Raw genomic sequence first — 21,245 nt, 5'->3', positions numbered from 1 at the left:
CGTCACGTGCGCAACCGGAGGGCGAGCAGAGATGACGTAAGCGCGCCGCGCCGTCAGTATGGCTGTTCCATGGCGGCGAGCACAGGTTACGTGCGGCTGTGGGCTGCTGCGCGGTGCTGGGTTCTGCGGCGTCCGCTCTTGGCTGTCACCGGAGGCCGAGTCCCGAGTGCGTCCGGGTCCTGGCTGCGTCGAGGATGTCGGGTCTGCGACACGTCAACTCCCTGGGGCGGCCGCGTTCCTATGGGCGGGGGCCAGTGGCGGGGGCTGTGGGACGCGGGGAGCCGCGGTGGCAGCGACGAGACCTCCGAGGGCGGCGTGGAGGACGGGGCCACGGCGAGCAGCGGGGAAGGCCCGGTCGTCACGGCCCTCGCGCCTATGACCGTCCCGGATGTGTTTCCTCACCTGCCGCTCATCGCCATCTCCCGCAACCCGGTGTTCCCGCGCTTTATCAAGATCGTAGAGGTAACCAGAGCCCCCGCTGGCCTGGCCTTGCTATACCCCTGCTCTTCTGGCGGGACCGAGTGGTCTCTCAGCTCCCTCATGTCTAAGAAACTTTTGGAACCGCGCTCCTGCTTGTCATCTCACCACTCTGGAGTCTTAGGCAAGAGGATGCCAAAGTCCTTGGTGGCTCATTGGGACACAAATTCCTCCCTTTTTCGGGTCCTTTAGGACCCGTGATAGTGGGTGTGAAGTCCCTGATCTTAGGACGCCCAGATGGTAGAAATCCCAGGCCGACTAGCAACGGACTACAGTTATTTTCCTTCCATCCTAGTGAAAATTTTGTAACGCCTTCTCAGCCTTACTTGTTCAATGGTGTCCTGTTTATTTATTGAGATAGTTTTATGTATCTTTTGTTTTGAGACATTTCCTCTCATGTAGTGGAGTTTTTCACACCCCTAATTACCCTCTTAATGTATCAGGTATAGTTGTGGGGATACAAAGTTACAGGCTTTGGGGACTACATTCTAGAAGTAGGAGAAATGCGGGAATGCTGAAGTCTGAATGGTTTACCAAAAGAAGAGGACAGGATTTTTTTCCAACACTGTCCATGACATTTTCCTCATATTTTTTTTTTTTTCTTCTTTTTTTCGGAGCTGGGGATCGAACCCAGGGCCTTGCGCTTGCTAGGCAAGTGCTCTACCACTGAGCTAAATCCCCAACCCATTTTCCTCATATTTATTGCCCTAAAAAGAGAGAAAGTTCAAACAGCCTTTTAACTAAGGAGGAAATTCCAATGCAGGAAACTGATTTCATCTGATCCTTTCAAATTAGTGAGCCATGAGGAGGGAGGGAGAGAGAACAGAATGATGAAATCAACAGTAAGCAGAGACCTTTAAAAGGGAATGTTCCAGTTGTCATCTATCCCCCTATGTAGGTGTCCATGGAGTCCACCGAGGCCAGTGATTTTCACTTAACTTAGCAAGGTCATACAGTGAGTCACATCCATCCCACAGTCTCCCCTCCATTCTCCTTGCTCGGCCAAGTCTTGAAGGGAGGTGTCTCAGCACAGATGTGGGGAGGGTTAGAGCTTAGAGGGAGTTCCTCTATGTGCCTCCGCTCCCATGCTTCCAAGGCCCATCTCACATACACATCTGCCCGGTAACTGCTGTAGGGTGATGTGGCACCATCACCTATCTGCAAGTTGCTCCCCAGGGCCTTGGTTTTCTTCATCTAGAAAATGGACATAATAGTAGATCCTGTCTTGGAATCAGAGAACTCTTGTGGAATTCACACAATGGATTGTATGTAAAGGCTTTTTTGGCTTTGGTTGAGGTAGGATCTCATGTCGGCTGCCCTCCCTCTTGCTGTTAGTTGAAGTTGGACTTTAGCTCAAGGTCTTCCAGCCTCTCTCTTCCACCTCCTTAGCTTTTGGGTGACAGGTGCCCCACGTGGTTCTGAGTGACTGAGTTATGTCTCTGTTATTTGCTGCTGGGAGGGCGTTTCTCATACCTATGATGCTCATAGGACTTGTTATGCCTGGCAGGCTCTAATAGTTTAGAACTGCCTTGGAGGCCCATTTTGGATTTCTCTTTATGCTCTAGGCTTCTGGGGCCAGGGCTGCTCACACCCAGTCCCTTAACCTTGCAGTGGAGACAAATGTGTGCTGATGCAAGAACCCTGTGTCCCATTGGAGCTAGCTATCAAGGGTGTGGTATTGAGACAGTGGTGTGTGGTTTCCTATTGGTATCACCTCATAAAATGACCAAAGTCAGAGAGATGAAGATGCTGAGACCTATCACAGAACTACAGCTGCACAGTTTTTTAGGAAAACTCAGCTTTCAAATAGTCTACAGCTGTCGGACTCATATGCTGTCTTTGGCCTCTGAGTGTACAGGAATGGTTCTGTGTGCCGGTTAGGGTTCTCTCTAATCCGTTTGCTTATCATGCATGAGGCTCACACAGGCTGGATATAGAGTCAAACACCTGTCATCCAAATGCTCAGAGGGTGGAAGGAGGAAGATCAGGAATTCACAGTTATCCAAAGCCAGCACGAGTTGCTGTGGGGAGACAGTATGACCAAGGCAACTTTTAAAATAAAGTTTTTACTTGGGGGCTTGCTTATAGTTTAAGAATATCAAGCTGGGGAATGTGGTGGCAGGCAGACATGGCACTGGAGTAGTTGCTGAGAGCTTGAATGCAGAGAAAAACCTCAAAGCCCATCCTCAGTGGTATGCCTCCAACTAGGTAGGCAACACCTCCCAGTTCTTCCTAAAAGTTCCTTAGATCAAGAATCAATTGTTTAAATATCTGAACCTATGGGAGCCATTCTTCTTTAACACCACAGACCCTATCTCAAAAACAAAACAAAACATAACTTAAAAAACCCAATACCAAACAAAATAAAAATAAAAACCACCTAAGGTCTGACTCAGCACATGGGAAGGCAGGTTAGGAGGATTGTCATGAGTTCAAGCCATCTTGGACTACAGTGTGACCCCTGTCTCAGATCAACTAAAGAGAACCCCGAACACTGAGGTGAAGGACCCCTTCCCAGCCTTGCTATAGCACAATCACACAGATAAACAGGGATGTGGTGACATATCCTTGTACGTCCTGTACTTGGGCCAGTGAGCTAGGAGTTCCCAGTTAGAGTCAGCTATGTAGTGTGTCCTAGGGAAGCCTAAACTACAGGTGACTGGGGAGAGACTCCACAGGTGACACCTGTCCTCAAGTGTGTGTTGTGTATGTATATATGTTTGTGCTTACATTTATGTGTATGAATGTTTTATGTACACCACATGTGTGCTTGGTGCCCATGTAGTTCAAGATTGTCAGACCCCTTGCAACTTGAGTTAAGGCTGGTTCTGAGACAGTGTGAGTTCTGGAAATTGAACTCATAAACAACTGCTGAGCTCCCTCTCCATCCAGCCCTATTGGTTTTTGTTATTTGTTTGTTTTAAAAATTTCTCTCTTTGGATCAAGCTGGCCTGGAGCTCACAGAGATACATCTGCCTTGTGTCCCCAGTGCAGGGGTGAAGAGTGTTCCCATGATGCCCCACCCATCCTCAGTTTTAATTCATACCTGCTACAGGTGGTGAGAGGAGTTATTAGCAAGTTGCTGAACAGGATTACTAGGAATTGGTGTTCATTGAAGCTGGTTGGAAACTGCCAGTCTGCAGGACACAGGAGGTCCCTGTCACGGCTCTGTTTTAGCCTGAGTTTCCTTGTGTCGCCTCCTGCCTCAGTCTCCCTGGTACTCCTGGTCTATGACATTAGTGAAGCTGTGACGTTGCTAGTAGCGTTGATTGTGCAGCTAGATAGTCCATTCCTGGTATTAGATGTGTAGTGTCCTGGGTCCTCATCTATCACTCCTGCAGGTTAAAAATAAGAAGTTGGTTGAGCTGCTGAGAAGGAAAGTCCGCCTGGCACAGCCGTATGTTGGTGTCTTCTTAAAGAGAGATGACAAGTAAGTCCTCTTCCTTTTCTCCACTTGGCTGTCGCCTGAACTTTTCACATTGAGCTAAAAGGAGCCAGGGGCAAGGCCAGGAGTCCAACATACTGCCATTTTACTCTAGGACAAGGACTTGGGTATAAAATCTTTCAGTGAGGAGCTGGGGCGTGGCGTAGTGGGTAGCCCTTACCTAACAGGCAGGAGACCCTTTCCCAGTTGTGAAAAAGAGACTTCTGTGCTGCCCACATGGGGAAGTGAACTCTTAGATCCCTGTGAATGTTGGGGCCTCTGGTACACCCACTCACAGATGTGGTTCTACATCACATGAGATTTTCAACTTCACAGTGGGTGCCATAACAGCAGAGAAGTCCTCTGTGGGTCCTCTTTTGGAAGCTGTGTAAGTGATGTGATGTCACCCAGGACTATACTGCTGGGCTGGTAGCTGTTCCACTGCCCTTGAAGAAGCCAGGTGGTGGTTTCTTTGGGTCTCTAGAAGTGGCATGTAGAGGTGCTTCTGTCTCCCTCCTACTGTCAGCCTGAGCCATACTGCAGCTTGCGCTGTGGCCCAGCCAATGCACCTTTGTGTTCCATCTCCCTCAGCAATGAGTCAGACGTGGTGGAGAGCCTGGATGAGATCTACCATACGGGAACGTTCGCTCAGATTCACGAGATGCAGGACCTCGGAGACAAGTTGCGCATGATTGTTACAGGCCACAGAAGGTACCCATGCCAGGGTGAGATGAAATGTGCCTCTCAGCATTCACACGAGAGGCTATGGCTTTTATGAATCGTGGGCAAGTCCTCTAACGTGAGGCCTTGGAGTACAGTGGTGTACAGTGTCTTCTCACTGAGCCTCAGTGTTGGCCACGCTTTCCAGTGTGCTTAGCTCTCTTAGACTTCTTTTCCCTCCATTTTTTGAAGACTGGGGCTACAGGGCCTTTGAATAGACAGCCCTGTAGCCCTGGTTCCAACTGTGCCCATCTGTCTGTCTGCCTACAGGATTCACATCAGCCGGCAGCTGGAGGTGGAACCAGAGGGGCTGGAGCCAGAGGCAGAGAACAAACAGAAGTCCAGGAGGAAGCTGAAGCGAGGCAAGAAAGAGGTCGGGGATGAACTGGGTGCCAAGCCCCAGCTGGAGATGGTGGCTGAGGCTACCAGTGACACATCCAAAGAGGTGCTCATGGTGGAGGTTGAGAATGTAGCCCATGAAGACTTTCAGGTCACAGAGGAAGTGAAGGTAAGCAGCACTCACCTGGAGTGACCTGCACACATGGTGGGCAGGTGGGCAGGGCTACGCTACGCTGTGCCACACCAGGTCCTTGGGTGTTCACAGAAAAGGCAGGATTCAAACCCATCCCACCGTGCACACATAGGCTTCTAGCATTTTGTAGAGTGCCCACCATTTGCTTTCTCTACAGCTTAGGAGGCAGGGGCATGAAGCAGGGAAGGAGGCTATGGCCACCCTGATCCCAAACTAAGCCATCCTCCCTTCCCCAAGGTCTCTATGGGTAGGACAATTAGCCAGGCTAGGCTGGAGCCTAGAGTATGCCCAGTGCTGTTGGCTGCATCAGGAAGGGAATGAAGGCCTCTGCTAGAGGCTGATCCCTACTGGTTGTGGTTGACTGGAGCTATGGGAAACACGTGTTAGGACTGAGGCTGAGCTGTGTGGAGAGAATGTTGGAGTTTCATGGTGAGCTGGTGCTGTGTGAAGAGAGGAGGCCTCTAGGCTGTTGTGATATTATGAACTTTATGTGATTGCAGTCAGCCTGGGAAGTGATCATTTTGTAGAGTGGTCGTTCTGTTTAATAGAAGACGTTTCAAGTTAGAGTAATGTCCCATGCTGGTGGCACTGTGCCAGCTTTACTGTTGGGCTTTATGCTGAACTCGGTGACTCTTAGAGCCTAGAGCTCTGCTCTGGTTTCTTTCTTTGGCGGGGGACGGGGGTGGAAGGAAGCCCTGGCTGTCTTGGCTAGTCCTCTGTGGACTAAGCTGTTCTTGAACTCACAGAGATCTGCCTGCCTCTACCTCCTGAGTGCTGGCATTAAAGGCCTATGCCACTACTACCTCTGGTATCTTCTACAAAGGTGAACTCAGTTGGGGTTGAACCAGGCAGGGTGTTGTCCTACCTGGCTATGATGGTGTGTGCTTGTAGTCCCAGGACCCTGAAACTGAGGCAGAAGGATTGCTGGTGTTGGTGTAAGCAAAAGCTAAGGAAAGTGTGGAGAGTACACCCCATGCATCTGGAGGAGTGCTGGTTTAGGTCCCCATTTTATTTTGTTCATATTTTACTCATAGGGGTGAAGTGCGAGTGTAACAAAGTATGCATATGGAGGTTAAGGGGGACACTTTGCATGTCTAGGAGTTGGTTCTTCCTTCTACCATGTGGAAGGAAGTTGGACTCAGGTCATCAGGCTTGGCAGCAAGTACCTTTATCCTCTGAGCCATTTCACGAGCCTTTGCTTTAGCTTTTACACTCCTTGCCCTGGATCTTCTCTGCTGCTGACCTTAGGTCCTGCTCTGTGGTCCCATGGATGGTAGTTGGCTGGGAGGGGAGTCTCCTCCTCTTCTATCTCATGACTGTCATGTTCCTGCTTGCCAGGCCCTGACTGCAGAGATCGTGAAGACCATTCGGGATATCATCGCCCTGAACCCTCTGTACAGGTCAGTGTCTGCACGGCTGGGCAGGGACTGCCACTCAATGCACACTGGCAGAGCTAGCTGTCACTGAAGCCAGAGTATGTGTAAGGGGCATAGGGCAGCACTCTTAAGGCACTGGCACTGCACCCTTACAGAGAGTCCGTGCTGCAGATGATGCAGGCAGGCCAGCGTGTGGTGGACAACCCCATCTACTTGAGCGACATGGGTGCCGCACTCACTGGGGCTGAGTCCCATGAGCTGCAAGATGTGCTGGAAGAAACCAACGTGAGTGTGTGATCCTCTGTTCTGAGCAGGCTAGCAACAGCAGCCTCATCCTCGGGACTGGGCTCTATGGAGGGTGCCTGTCCCAGTGCAGCTCCACTCTGCACAGCTGTGGTGGACCCCTTTCACATGTACCCCACTGTCCTCTGTTTACAGATTCTTAAGCGGCTCTATAAGGCCCTGTCTCTTTTGAAGAAGGAGTTCGAGTTGAGCAAGCTTCAACAGCGCCTGGGCCGTGAGGTGACAGGAGGGAAGGGGAGGTGAAAGGGATGCATCCTGGCTCTAACACTTTCATTTTGGGATCCTCTCTTTGAAACAGGCTGACTCAGAACTTTGTATTTGAGCAGTCTTCCTGCCTCAGCCTCCAGTGTGGTGGGACAGTAGGCATGTGCTGTCTTTCACTTCTCCACAGCAAATCCTCCCCTGCCGAGAGCTGAGCTGCAGCTGAGTGAACGTAGCGTAAGCTAGGCAAGATGGAGCAGAAGGCTCAAGAGCTCAGGGCCATGATCAGCTGTGTGGGGAGTTTTGAGGCCAGTGTGGGCTACATGATCTGGCTCAAACCAAAGACAAACAACACAGCTTTAACTCATATATATTGGGTGTGTTTGTTTGGGCATTACAACAGCAATCTAAACAAACTGCAAATCCCATGTTAGGGAGTCCTGTGGGAGCCTACAGGGTAGAAGCCTGGGTCGGTGAACTGGGGCATGGGTAGCATGTGTGAGGTCCTTCAGTTCCTAGTACCACTGTAGACGGGCCAGAGGGACTGTGTCCTGCCCTTCCCACCCCACCCTGCCCAAGCCCCACCTGGCACACACAGGTAGAGGAGAAGATCAAGCAGACGCACAGGAAGTACCTGCTGCAGGAGCAGCTGAAAATTATCAAGAAAGAGTTGGGACTAGAGAAGGATGATAAAGATGCCATTGAGGAGAAGTTCCGGGAACGCTTAAGGGAGCTTGTGGTCCCCAAGCATGTGATGGACGTGGTAGATGAGGAGCTGAGCAAGCTGGCCCTACTGGACAACCACTCCTCTGAATTCAAGTGAGTCTCCACAGCCATGGCCCATGGCACCCCTGCTTGCTGTCCCCCAAGTCCCTGGCTTGGTCGTGTTCCTATGCAGGCTGCTGGGAATGTGGAAGGCCTCTGGGTCCAAGCCTGGGATGTAAGTCCCTGTGGGGATGTTGACTGCCCTGCCCTGCCCTCCCCTACAGCAACCCAGGAAGCAAGTATGTTGTGAATTCACATAGTCTGTGAGCACACAATCCCAGCACTCTCTTGTAGCCTAGGCTCCTTGTCTAGACTGTACACTTTCTTTCCCCTAGGTTCCCTCTCCTGCTCACACACCCTGTGGTGACTCTGGCCAGATATTCCAGGCTAACTCGTGTCAGAATTCTTAGTTCAATCCATTCAGGCCACTCCACTGAGTTGAAATCCTGACCTGAGGATGTCTGTGACCCTGGAATTTAGCCCTTCTTCTGTGTTACTATGGCACCTGGCCACCCTCAGTGACTGCTTCTCAAAGGTCCCTGTTGGGCACTGCTGCTGTCCATGGCTTGGGGACAGCCAGGACAGCCTCAGACTGAAGCAGGCCTGACCTCAGTTTTTTCCCTGAGCTATACTCACCCCTCTGAGGTTGGGGTTTGGGGTGTCACTTACTTATCCTGGGATATCATATCCAGGTTCATTGATGTGCTCCCTGCCAGGGTAGCTCTGCAGCCTTGCATGCAGCCTCACTGGGAGCATCTGCTCACAGTTCCTTGTCCCTGTAGTGTCACTCGCAACTACCTGGACTGGCTGACGTCCATCCCATGGGGCCGGCAGAGCGATGAGAACTTAGACCTGGCTCGGGCCCAGTCGGTGCTGGAGGAGGACCACTATGGCATGGAGGATGTGAAGAAGCGAGTCTTGGTGAGGCCCACAGCGTGTGTGTGGCCACATTGTCCAGGGAAGCCTGCCTCATTTCCTTACTCCTTCCAGGGAGAACCAGCCAGCTATCTACTGGGGTTCACTATGTCCCCTGGTGGATGAGTGGCAGAAGGCTAGTGTGCTGGGTGGGGGCTGTTTTGACAAGGTAGGCTGTGGGCCAGACTGTGAAAGAGGGGCCCCTAACGTGATTCATAACACACACACACCCCACCCCACCCCACCCAGCTACAGCCCAGGGCCCCCTGCAGCCACAACTCCAGTCAGCTCAGCCTTGAAGCTGACTCACTGGGTAATAGCCCCTTGGTCTTGGCTCATCCTATGCACTGAGCCAACTTGGCTTCCACAGGAGTTCATTGCAGTCAGCCAGCTCCGAGGCTCCACACAGGGCAAGATCCTCTGCTTCCACGGCCCACCAGGTGTGGGCAAGACCAGCATTGCACGCTCCATTGCCCGTGCCCTTGGCCGTGAATACTTCCGTTTTAGTGTTGGTGGCATGACAGATGTGGCAGAAATCAAGGGGCACAGGTAGGTAGGCTGGGCCTGTAACCCACCTGACTGGGCAAACAGTGTAACCCAGTCTACAACCCTGCCCCTGTTCTCTTCAGGAAGATTAGGGTTTGGGCTGGGCAGAGTAGAGTATGCCAGATGTGGGTGTCCATGTGGGAGGGTGGGACAAGAAGGTACACTAGTTGTTTTGCTTCCTGAGAGTATCATGGAATACCCTAAGTAGACCAGTTTGGCCTTGAATTCAGAGACTTTCCTGCCTCTTTCTCCTAAGTGGTTAAAGACATGCACCTGAACCTTTTTTTTTTTTTTTTTTTAAAGTGCATTCCCTAACCCACAGCTAGTGTGAGATCCTGGATGTGAATAGTCTGCTGCAGGAGTGTGGGAGGTACAGGAGCCTAGCAGGCTTTGAATTGAGCAGAGACCAAGCTGATAGGAGTGGCTGGCAGCAGACCAGATGGCCTCTCTTAGGCCTGTGGTTGTTCCAGGTCCCAGTGTGGTTAAGAGAAGCTGAGGGAAGCAGGCCTTGTAGAAGTGGCAGGCACACTGTGCTGAGGTCTGCCTGGCTGCTGCAGTACTCATGTACTCCTAGCACTACAGGAACTGACCTGGGCAGGGCCTCATTTACTGTCCCAGCACTCAGGTTAGGCAGGAGTTGGGAGGCATCCTCTTGCCGTGCTACCTCCCATGTTCTAGAGCTCTAAGCCCACCTGCTACTCAACATCCCTGCTCAGCAAACAAAAAGATCTTGTCAAAAGAGCAAAGCCCTCCATGGCTCCCACCCACTCTGTGCAGCAACCCAAACCTTCCTTCTCACTGCTCCCCTAACTGGCTGGTCTTGTCCCATGTGCCTGTTCCCTCAAGCTCTGTCCCAGCCTTGTTTTCTCTACCTCTCCTGTCATCTTTCATGCCACCCTGCCTGGTCCCAAGCTTAGGCGAGGCCCTTGTTTGTCCCTTGCTCCTTCCCACTGTCTGCCCTACTGAGCTGGGGGCCTGAGTGTGGGGTCCATGCCCCATGAAGACTCAGCCAGACCAAGTACATAGGAAGTGAGGTGAGCATGACTGCAGACTGTGGCCAAATGCTAGCTGGAGGAGACACAACTGTTTCCAAGTGGGCCATGTGGTGGCATACTGTGGGCCATGTTCTGTTTGGCACACTGACCCACACTGAGTGTTGTTTCCACAGGCGTACCTATGTGGGGGCCATGCCTGGGAAGATTATCCAGTGTCTGAAGAAAACCAAGACAGAGAACCCTTTAGTGCTGATTGATGAGGTGGGGTAGGCTCTGGGGATAGGTGGGACAGCTTATCTTGTACTGTGAGAGCCAGGCATAGTCCCACAGCACCTGCCTTTTCCAACTCAGGTGGATAAGATTGGCCGAGGCTTCCAAGGGGACCCGTCATCAGCACTGTTGGAGTTGTTGGACCCTGAGCAGAATGCCAACTTCCTGGACCACTACCTGGATGTGCCAGTGGACCTGTCCAAGGTGAGTGTTGACATGTGGCCATGTGCTACAACTATGGGAGAGGCTACACCCAGCTTCCAGCATCCTGTCCCCCTTGTTACCTAGGTGCTATTCATCTGCACGGCCAACGTCACTGACACTATACCGGAGCCGCTGAGGGATCGCATGGAGATGATCAATGTGTCAGGCTATGTAGCACAGGAGAAGCTGGCCATTGCAGAGGTGTGTGGGGTCCTGTGGAGTGGAGTGGGCACAAGATAAGACTTGGGTCCCACAGTAGTCCTGAGTACCTGACAGGTGATGGGCAAAGGTCTCAGGTGAGCACAGCCTGGGGGGTCTATGGTCTTCAGGACAGGGCTGTGATTCTCTACTCCTGGCCTGTGGCACCAGAGTGAGCCTGCTTCTCAGAGGGCTGAGCAGTGCAGGGGATGAGGAGATTGGAACCCTAGGGCACCAGGAACAGCATGGCATTGCTGACAGCTGCTCCCCACAGCGGTACCTGGTGCCACAGGCCCGCACCCTGTGTGGCCTAGACGAGAGCAAGGCCCAACTGTCAGCGACAGTGCTCACTCTACTCATCAAACAGTACTGCAGGGAAAGTGGTGTGCGCAACCTGCAGAAGCAGGTGGAGAAGGTGAGCCTGCCCTCGGTTCCACCCACCTCACAGGGCCCCGCCCTGCCCAGCAAAGCCCCACCTACACCCATCCACTGCAGGTGCTGCGCAAGGCTGCATACAAGATTGTAAGTGGAGAGGCCCAGACAGTGCACGTGACGCCTGAGAATCTGCAAGACTTTGTAGGGAAGCCAGTGTTCACAGTGGAGCGCATGTATGATGTCACGCCTCCTGGTGTGGTCATGGGTTTGGCCTGGACTGCCATGGGTGAGCATAGCACCCCACCCTGGGGTGCTACTTTCTGCCTGGCCAGCTGGCTGCGCATTGTAAATGAAGATGGGGACTAGATTGATGAAGGTAGGACTGGAGTGCAAAGAACAAATTCAGCTTCTCCACCTTCTAGGAGGCTCCACATTGTTCGTGGAGACATCTTTAAGGAGGTCCCAGCCTAGTGGCAGCAAGGAGGACAAGGATGGCAGCCTAGAGGTGACAGGTCAGCTAGGAGATGTCATGAAAGAGAGCGCCCGCATAGCCTACACCTTTGCCCGTGCCTTCCTGATGGAGCAGGACCCTGAAAATGACTTTCTGGTCACCTCCCACATCCACCTGCATGTGCCTGAGGTAAGACCGTGTCAGTCACCCACCCAAGTCACCCACCAGCTCAGCAGCTCAACAATCCCTTTCCTTGCAGGGCGCTACCCCCAAGGATGGCCCTAGTGCAGGTTGCACCATTGTCACTGCGTTGCTGTCCCTAGCTCTGGGGCAGCCAGTGTTGCAGAACCTGGCCATGACTGGGGAAGTCTCCCTCACTGGTAAAGTGTTGCCTGTGGGTGGCATCAAGGAGAAGACCATTGCGGTGAGTGCTTGCTGCCTGTACCCCTGGCTACCTCAGAGTTAAGAGTGCCCAGTTGACACATCTTTCCACAGGCTAAGCGCGCGGGAGTGACCTGCATCATTTTGCCTGCTGAGAACAGGAAGGACTTCTCAGACTTGGCTCCCTTCATCACAGAGGGTCTGGAGGTTCACTTCGTGGAACACTACCGTGACATCTTCCGAATTGCCTTCCCCCTGCGAGAGCACCAGGAAGCACTGGCTGTGGAAAGATGATGGGGGTGAAGTGGGGTGGGGGAAGTCTTGGGACTAAATAATCATGGTGTGGTGGGGCCACAAGTACAGCTGTAAAATCATGAGTAAAAGAAAGCCTTTGCCAAAGCTTGGTCTGTATCTGCAGCGGCCGTGAGCACACGCATACACAAACTTAAGAACCATCTTTTATTGGGGGAGGGGTCATCAATCCTTCTTGGCCGCCGCCTTCCGCATGGCTGCCAGCACGTTGCTCAGCTCCTCCCTCTTTCTCTTGGCGCGGATGTGCGTGCCCACCCTCTTTTTGATAAACTTGAGTGCTCGCTTGTCCTTGGACACCTTGAGCAGCTCCATGGCACGCCGCTCGTAGGGCGCGAAGCCGCACACCTCCCGGATCATATCTCGCACGAACTTGGTGTGCTTGGTGAGGCGCTACAAGAACACAGACCCGAGAGGTCAGGCCTTTCCGAAGGGGGAACACAACAGCCTGCACCTTGACTCCCACCCTCAGACGCCAATCAACGATGGGCCCACGAACCACTGCGGCCTTTCCATTCCAACACCCTCCACGTCACATCCCTGCTGAAGCGGCCGCGTCCCCGGCACTCACCCCGCGGCGGCGGCTGTGTCTCGGCTTGCTGACGTTTTTCGTCACTTTGTGGCCTTTGTTGAGGCCCACGGCCATGGGGTAGCGCAGGGCCATGGCTGCGGGCAGCGGGAATAAGACAGCGACTGAGATACCGTACCTCGGCCCGCGCCCGCCCGCCTGCCCGCCGGGGCGCCCCGCGAAGCGGGAGGCCCGATGGCGGCAGATGAGCCCAGACGAGACGCACTTACCTGCAGCTTTCCGATGGCGGCCGGACAGGAAGAACGACGCCGCGCAGAATCCTGGGATATATGCGACTCGCTGGCCTTTTCGGCGCGCGCGAGAGAGACAGGCGCCCTAGGGCGACCTCTGGTGGCCGGAGGTACTGCTGCACCCGTGAGCCCGCGCGGTTATGCTTGTGGTTTGGGATTCTTCCCTTACGTTATAGTTTGAATACCGCCTCTCACTATTGTTAACTGTTGAAGTAACTTAATCTCTGACAATAAAAGTACTTTTTGGGGGAAGGGACGCTGTAGGTTAAGAGCACTGCCTGCTTTTACAGAGATCCTGAGTTCAATTCCCAACAACCACATGATGGCTCATAAACGTCTATAATGAAATCTGTTACCCTCTTTTTGCCTGCTGACATACATGTAGACAGATCGCTGTATACATAATAATTAACAAAATAAACAATTTTTTAAAAATTATAAAAAAGTGCTTTTAAAAGTTGTTTTTTGTTGTTTTGTTTTTTATAGCCTGGTGGTGGTGGTGCATGCCTTTGATCCCTGCATTCAGGAGGCAGAGGTAGACAGATCTCTCAGTTCAAGACCGGCCTAGTCTACAGAGGACAGCCAGGACTAGCTACACAGAGAAACCTGGTCTCAAAACAAAAACATTTTATTTTTTATTCTTGGGCTAGACAGATGGCACAGAGGTTTACGAGTACTTGGTTTACTTCCTGGGTTCAAATCTAAGCATTCACAGCAATGGTCCTAAAACATATGCACCTCCAGTTCCTGGGCATTCCCATGCCCTCTTTTGACCTCCGTGGACAACATGAATGCATGCAAAAAAGAAAATGAATAAATGTAATTTTAAAAATTAAAAAATATATGATTTTCATGTATAGGTGTTTTGTCTGCATGTGTGTCTGTTCATCACACGGGTGCGGGGACTCAAACCTGGTCGGTTGTTACATTAGCAAGTGCTAAGCCAGACCTCAAAACTGCTGCCATTTTAAAAAAATTAATTTAGGGGTTGGGAGAAGCGCAAACTTACGGAGGTCAGAGGTCAGTTTACAGGACTCTGTTTGCCCTTGTCACCGAGGGTCCCAGATAGAACAGATCAATAGTTCTGTCCGGATTAACAGAATAGTTAGAAATTTAGATCTGAGTTCCCTTGAAGGAGTTTCATGTCCCCTGGTGGCCTTGGCTTGTAACAGTGTGGTAAGGAGGAATGCAAATTATCTAGAATCACAGGCAGTGCTCCTCACTCCCCTTCCTCGCTCTTTTTCTCCCTGTGAAGACCAGGCTGTCTTGAACATCCAACCTTCCTGATCAAGACAGGCGTGTATCACACCCATCTTTTGCAGGTCAAGTGCTCCAGCAGCTGAGCCATGCCCCCAGCCTCTCCTCTCTTGCCTTAGCTTCCTACAGTCCGAGCTCTGTCAGTCTGAGAATAGTAGAGAACATAAGAGAACCCAACTCTCATTACAAAGCAGGGCATGGGTGTACCAGGGTGCTGTACTCTGGAGGGTGCAGAGAGTAAAACTAGTCAGCAGCACAGGCACTTAGACCAGTGTGGGAGGGACCAACACAGATGGGCGGGGCCTGTGGATAACATCACCCTAGGGTGGAGCCAAGGAGAAAAGTCCTTATGGGGAGCCTCAGCCTGCATGCCTAGAGGGTCCAACCTGGTACCCTACAGTGGCTGAGCTGAGGATCGGGCTTGAGAAGAATCCAAGGAGGGCAGGAATCCGGCCTTAAAACACAGGAGGGAGAGGAAACTTGCCCAGGAGCCGGGGGCGGTACCAACTTGAGCAGGGGCGGAGCCTTTTACACCAGAGGGAGGGGAAACTGAGCAGAACCTGGAATCCAGACTAGGGTAGGGGTGGGTGGGTGATAGAACACCGCAGGAGTGAGACTTGAGCAAGGGAGGGAGGCTAAACTTGTGCTGAAGCCAAGGGCAAAGACCAAGTTGGGTAGGGGCGGTGCCTAGTATCCAAGAGGCCAGTGGAGAATAGGTATTTCTGGATGCCCAGGGCATCATCTTCCAATGTCTATTAGCAGGAGTTGAGTATTTGGCTGTATGTCCACCCCTGCTGTTTCTATGTTTCATCTATGGGTTTCTGTTAGCAAGCACACACTGCAAGGTATATTCCTGTTGACATTTAGCCAGGGAAGAAACAGGCTCAGGGAGGTCTTGAACAAATCACGAAGTGAAGGACCCTAGTTCTTACTGAAGTGTAAGAGCTATTAAGAGGCTTGGCCTGGTAGGAAGTAGGTAGTTATGGAGTTCCTGTGAAGGACCCTACAGGCTTTCACCAGATTTACACCCACCGCCTCAGTTTAAGATTAGGACAAAAAGTACCTCAGGTCAAGACTAGGCCAAGTTCTATTCTCTACCCACAGTTCTTGGGAGGAACAGGGACAGAGACATTCTTGAAAAACCACAGAATGTACTGGTGGTCACCTGACCCTCTGGTCCCAGATAGAGTTCAAATGTGTGTCATATGCTTGCTGGCCAATAGACTCAAAGGTCAATATGCTTAGCCAATAAGTTTAAACTGTAACTTTGCCGATGTAACCTGTACCCCTAAAAACTATAAAAACTGCTTATTATAGCCATTCAGGGTCGACTTCTAGTCACTTGCCATGAGGGGCTGATTGAAGGTGCATTAGTATTGAACTCCATTCTCCTGTCTCACTTGGGGGTGGGGAGGATCTCCCAGTAGTTAAGACTCATTTCGAGCCTTACAAAAGAAGTTGCAGAAAGTGCTCTCTACTCCTCCCTGCTCACACTCACTTCTTACAACCATCCCAACCCTGAACCCGCACATTGCGTTAAACTGCACACAGGGAGGCTTGTCTTCAGTGCGAGGGCCTTAGCAGGGGTGGGAACACCAGGCGGAGATTCAGTGGGACAGAATGATGATGCCCTGCTGCCAGTATCCTACCTTCCTCCTCTGACCACTCCCATCATTCTGGTAGTGGGGAGGAACAAAGCCCTGGACCCTGGGGGCTGTGACAGGGTCCTCCAGGGACCAGCCTGTCCTGCTCAGTCGGCTGAGCTTTGTCCCGGGGCCTGTGCACTGTCTGTGTTCTCTGCTTGGACGCTCTTCCCTAAAACTTAATTTTTTTCAAATCTTAGGTCCAAAGATAAACTTTCTAAGCACTACTGCCAACACACATGCTACCTTGACATGTTCTAGACACACCCCCCCCATCCACTCTTTTCTTAGTCATGAGGGTTGTTTTATTTTAGTTCTGGGTGAAAAAAGAGAAAGTGTCACCACAGATTTTTTAAGTCATGAAGGAACCCTGGATCCAACTGTAAAAGCAGGGCTGAGGAGTACCAGGCAGGTGAGTCGAGCTTGGTCCAGATGAGTTCCAGACCAATCATGAACACAGAATAAGACTCCCGTTTAAAAAAACAAAACAAACCACAGAGCTGGGTGGTGGCAGCATACACTTTAATACCAACACTTGAGAGGCAGATTAAGAGCTGTGAGTTTGAGGTCCACAGAGTGAGTTCCAGGACAGCCAGGACTGTTAGAGAAACCTTGCCTCAGAATAAACAAGCAAACAATAACCAACCAAACCAAACCAAACCAAACCCAAATAAACACGAAGAAAATAAAGTTGTGGGGGTCATGTGTGTGGTTGAATCAGAATGGTCCCTACAGTCTCATATATTTGAGATGCTTGGTCCCCAGTTGGTAGAATTCTTTGGTAAGGATTAGGATAAATAGGAGATATAGTTTTATTGGTGTGTGTGTGTGTGTGTGTGTGTGTGTGTGTGTGTGTGACTAGTGTAGACTTAAAGGTTTCTTTCTTTTTTAAAAGATTTATTTATTACATATTAATATACTGTAATTGTCTTCAGATACACCAGAAGAAGGCATCAGATCTCATTACAGAGGGTTGTGAATGACCATGTGGTTGCTAGGATTTGAACTCAGGACCTCCGGAAGAGCAGTCAGTGTCTTAACTGCTGAGCCATCTCTTCAGCCCAACTTTAAGGTTTCAAAAGCCCACACAATACCCTGTAGTCCCTTTCTGCCTCATGCTCCGTGTTATGATGCTCAAGGACTTCTGAAACTGTAAGCAGTAGACTTCCTTCTATTGAGTTGCCTTGGCCTTGGTGCTTTGTCATGGCAACTAAAAAGGTAACTAGGACGATAGGTCTCCATAGACAATGACAAGGCCTCCAAGGAGCACTCACTTTGCAGCAGAATAGGGATCTACATGATCATCCCCTCTTTGCCCATTTTGCAGAGTTGCCGATACCTCCTGCCGCACCTCTCACCCCAATGTAGCTCCTTGTACTTCGGAACACCCACCGCCAACCGGTTATCACATGACCCCAAGACTCCTACATGGCAAGGACCTTTGGGCACCAAGGCCTTGCCAAGTCAACAACTTAAGCAAGCAAGCATCCATCCTACAGGCCATCTGCAGCCTCTCCACGCCTCCTACGTTAAAGCCACACCCCTAATCGCTCACGTGAACGAAATACCTACTTTTCTAGAACAATCCAACCTTCGCGTTGCCGTGGTAACCATCACTTAGGTTTCCTTCACCTCAGGGACTCAATTCTCCGTGCGGGCGCGGAGAATCTTACCAGGGCTCTTGTCTGTCGTTCCTCCAGACTACACTTCCCAGAAGCCTTCGCGGCCTAGACCTTCTTTGGTCTTCTGCCTAATACATTTCCCAGAAGGAATTGCGGCAGCTACGGACCCCGATGTACAGAGTCTAAGGCTATTGCCGCTCCCGGAGTCCATTGCGGCTGACAGTGACCACTACATTTCCCAAGAGTTTCAGCAGCGACACCAGCCGGAAGCGGTGGGCGAATTGCGTGTCCTTGCGCGGCGAGTGAAGTGAGAGACCGACCATGGTGGCTCGAGTGTGGTCGTTAATGAGGTGCGTGGAGAATCGTGGAGGCCCGGAGAAAGTTTTCTGCTGTAGGCACCTGTGCCTTGCGGCTTGGTGTCGTGCGATTGCTCACTCCCGGTTGTGTCTGGACTTTTCTCACGGTCTATGTAGGGAAACTGCTGGCAAAGCTAACTGGATCGCCTCCCTCCCAGCCCGTCCTTATCACCTACTGCGTCAATTTACTCTTGTGCAATTGAGATGCCTAGGAAATCCTGCCCTTCGCCTCTCTCCGGAGATTACTTGAGTAACTTGGGGGGAAGCTCCGCCAGACACCCTGAAAGGTTTTGTGACGGGGATCATAAGTGTCTACTGTCCTTTGCTCTTCAGGGTTTCCTTTAAGACTCGGTTTACTACTAAAAGTCGTGTCACGAAGGCACGACAAATGAAATGATCCTTGTTCCCTGGTCTCCCAGCCTGTCTCCTGGTAAACTGTCTGATCCCTGGAGACTCCGCCCCCACAGCATCTCCCTTCCTGTATTCCCGCAGGTTCCTCATCAAGGGAAGTGTGGCTGGAGGAGCAGTCTACCTTGTTTATGACCAGGAGCTGCTGGGGCCTAGTGACAAGAGCGAGGCTGTCCTGCGGAAGGCCGAGGAAATTGTGCCACCAGCAATGTACCAGTTCAGCCAATATGTGTGCCAGCAGACGGGTCTGGAGATATCACAGGTACCTTGACTGGGAGTGGGTGGTCTACAGGGTGTTTCTGGGTGTGCTTGGGGAGTCCTCCACTCTTGCTTGGTGGAGTTTTGTGTTTCTGGGTTTGGGAGACAAGGCTGTAACCTATCCCCACGTACCAGCCCCTGTGTTCCTCTTTCTCCCAGCTCCCAGCCCCTCCAAAGATTAACTTTCCGAACTTCCGTGATTCCTGGAACTCAGGTAGGCCCCTATGCCCCTGCTTGGGGGGATGCCGAGGCACCCAGCCTCTCTCCCAGCCCTGTTTACCTCACTGTTCCTTTCCACTTCTCCATATTTGCCTATTTGTGTGCCTGTATTTCACCTGCAGAACTAAGTAGAAAGGACTGGGTGTGGTGGCCCATGCCTGTGACTTTAGCGTTTGGGAAGCTGAGGCAGGAAGATTATAGGTTCAAGGGCAGCTTGATTACAACCAGGACTACGAAAAGAAACCCTTTCTCAAAAACAGGAAAAGCAACAAAATATCAAAACAAAACAACTCGAAAGGGTTGTAGATCAGGGAGCACAAAGCTCTGGGTCCCATCCCCAGCACCCCATAAATCAGGTATGGTGTTTGTAGGTCTGTCATCCCAGCACTTAGAAGGTGCAGGCAAGAGGATGGAGGAATTCCATTTGACTACAAAGGGAATTCCAGGCCATATGGGATATATGAGACCTTGTCTTCAAAGAAAAGCTGGATGTTGCATGTCTGTAATCCCAGCACTGGGAAGAACTGAGGCAGGACTGAGAGTTTGAGGATAACCTTGGACTACATTAGTTAGCTGAAACCAGCCTTTAAAATAGGGCATAGGAAAGGGGTCACGGTGTAGACCCACACTGGAACTTGTGGATGAGGAAGGGCTAGCCCCATTCCTGCTCCAGAATTCTCTTGCACTCCTCAGGGGTTGGCTGCGTGTGGCTCTGGCAAAGTGGAGGAGCCTCACTGGCACCTGTGTGCTGTCTCTGCAGGCATCATCTCGGTCATGGCAGCCTTGTCTGTGGCCCCCTCCAAGGCTCGAGAATACTCCAGGGAGGGCTGGGAGTATATCAAAGAATACACCAAGTAATGGATGCCACCTTGCCCCCCCCAGCATTATGGGGGTCAAGACCAAGATGCCACAGACATCCCAGCGGGGACCTCACTCTTTGCAAAGCTTCCAGCATTGCTGGCCCAATAAAGGACATGGGATGGTCTCCAACCTGCTGTTCTTCTGGGAGGATGTAGGGTGGGTCCTGGCCCCTGGCAGACTTTGCTTTATGGCAGGAGTCCTGACCAACAGGGATCTCTATGTTCCAGATATAATGTTTGGAGCCCAGAAAGGATTTTTTCTTTTTAATTTTTAAAAAATGTTGTGTTTGTATTGCTGTGGTAAACAAACAAACATGAGCAAAAGCAGCTTGTATAGCAAAGGGTTTATTTCAGCCTGTTACTCTCAGGTCATTCTCCATCACTAAGGGAAGGCAGGACTGAAGCAGAGGCCATGGAAAACTAGGTTATAGGCCTGCTCTCCATGGTTTGCTCAGCCTGCTTTCTAATAGCACCCAGGACCACCTGCCATAGTGGTACTCTGTGCCTCCAACATCAGCCCAACCTGATGGAGGTGGCATTTTCTCACTTTAGCGCTTTTGTGTGTATGCTTGTACATATATACTGGCACTGCCCCCCTTGTGAGCTCCCTATCATGGGTGCTAGGACCTGAACTCCTAGACACGGAACCAACTCTCCAGCCTGCAGAATGGAGCAGGTACTGTGGGAACCTGGACTTAGGGATGCCTTTAATAGGGGCTTCATTTGCAATGGACCAGTTCTTTTCGACAATCCCATTGCCCAAACTGGTCAAAGCCACTCATGACTCCCAGCCTTGCCCCCATGAAGATCCCTTTTCCCAGGGACCCTGCTCCAGCATTCCTGTCCCGTGCTACACCAGCTGAGGCCTGAAAGTTCCCTTCTCTCCATTAGTATCTCATAAGGCTATGACTGGCATCCAGGCCCAGAAGGGGCTGGAGCTATGGAGTAGTGGTCAAGGTGGGAGGACTCCAGGCCACATGGCATTCTGCAACTTGTGTGACCATGTCCTACAGGATGTTAGCCACCTTAGAAAAAGGTCCATTACTCATACAGTATTCCCAGAGGCTGGGTGGCTAGCTGGACACAGGATTGTCTTGTCCTAGGTCCACCTTGGGCTGCATGAGGCATCTAGATTGGGACTTACTGGGTCACACTAAGTTCAGAAGCTGGTGACATGCGTCTTAAATCCTAAAACCAGGGGCTGCCTTGATCAAGAGTCCCTGCTCCTCTGCCCTATACTTGTCTGTGACCCCTCCAGTGCCATTCTCAGCAATTTCAATCTCAATACCAGTCTTGGTGTGCTATGTCAGACACATGGCTGGCACAAGCCTGAGCTCACTTGTGTTACACCGATGCAGCTA

At 51.4% G+C, this 21,245-nt stretch overlaps 3 protein-coding genes across 3 annotated transcripts; 2 read left to right on the top strand and 1 right to left on the bottom strand.

The window, feature by feature from the left end:
* The first annotated feature begins 41 nt into the window (after positions 1-41).
* Positions 42-12,532, top strand: Lonp1 (lon peptidase 1, mitochondrial). Its single transcript, XM_032900767.1, has 18 exons — positions 42-462; positions 3,819-3,907; positions 4,493-4,612; positions 4,892-5,129; positions 6,492-6,553; positions 6,685-6,814; positions 6,968-7,051; positions 7,632-7,852; positions 8,581-8,719; positions 9,084-9,262; positions 10,428-10,515; positions 10,606-10,728; positions 10,813-10,929; positions 11,201-11,341; positions 11,422-11,587; positions 11,724-11,941; positions 12,012-12,176; positions 12,248-12,532. The coding sequence occupies exons 1-18, from the start codon at positions 70-72 to the stop codon at positions 12,425-12,427; spliced, it is 2,853 nt and encodes a 950-aa protein (XP_032756658.1). The 5' UTR covers positions 42-69; the 3' UTR covers positions 12,428-12,532.
* Positions 12,533-12,575: 43 nt separating this feature from the next.
* On the bottom strand, positions 12,576-13,373 carry Rpl36 (ribosomal protein L36). Its single transcript, XM_032900768.1, has 3 exons — positions 13,241-13,373; positions 13,014-13,108; positions 12,576-12,835 (listed from the first exon to the last, which is right to left on the bottom strand). The coding sequence occupies exons 2-3, from the start codon at positions 13,104-13,106 to the stop codon at positions 12,611-12,613; spliced, it is 318 nt and encodes a 105-aa protein (XP_032756659.1). The 5' UTR covers positions 13,107-13,108; positions 13,241-13,373; the 3' UTR covers positions 12,576-12,610.
* Positions 13,374-17,925: 4,552 nt separating this feature from the next.
* Positions 17,926-20,014, top strand: Micos13 (mitochondrial contact site and cristae organizing system subunit 13). The gene is made up of 4 exons (XM_032900766.1): positions 17,926-18,133; positions 18,632-18,809; positions 18,965-19,019; positions 19,785-20,014. Exons 1-4 carry the CDS (start codon positions 18,105-18,107, stop codon positions 19,880-19,882), a joined length of 360 nt encoding a protein of 119 aa, XP_032756657.1. The 5' UTR covers positions 17,926-18,104; the 3' UTR covers positions 19,883-20,014.
* The last annotated feature ends 1,231 nt before the right edge of the window (positions 20,015-21,245 follow it).

The sequence above is a fragment of the Rattus rattus genome, chromosome 4, assembly GCF_011064425.1.
Source record: "Rattus rattus isolate New Zealand chromosome 4, Rrattus_CSIRO_v1, whole genome shotgun sequence".
Taxonomy (NCBI): Eukaryota; Metazoa; Chordata; class Mammalia; order Rodentia; family Muridae; genus Rattus; species Rattus rattus.
This window is presented reverse-complemented; position numbering and strand designations above follow the sequence as displayed.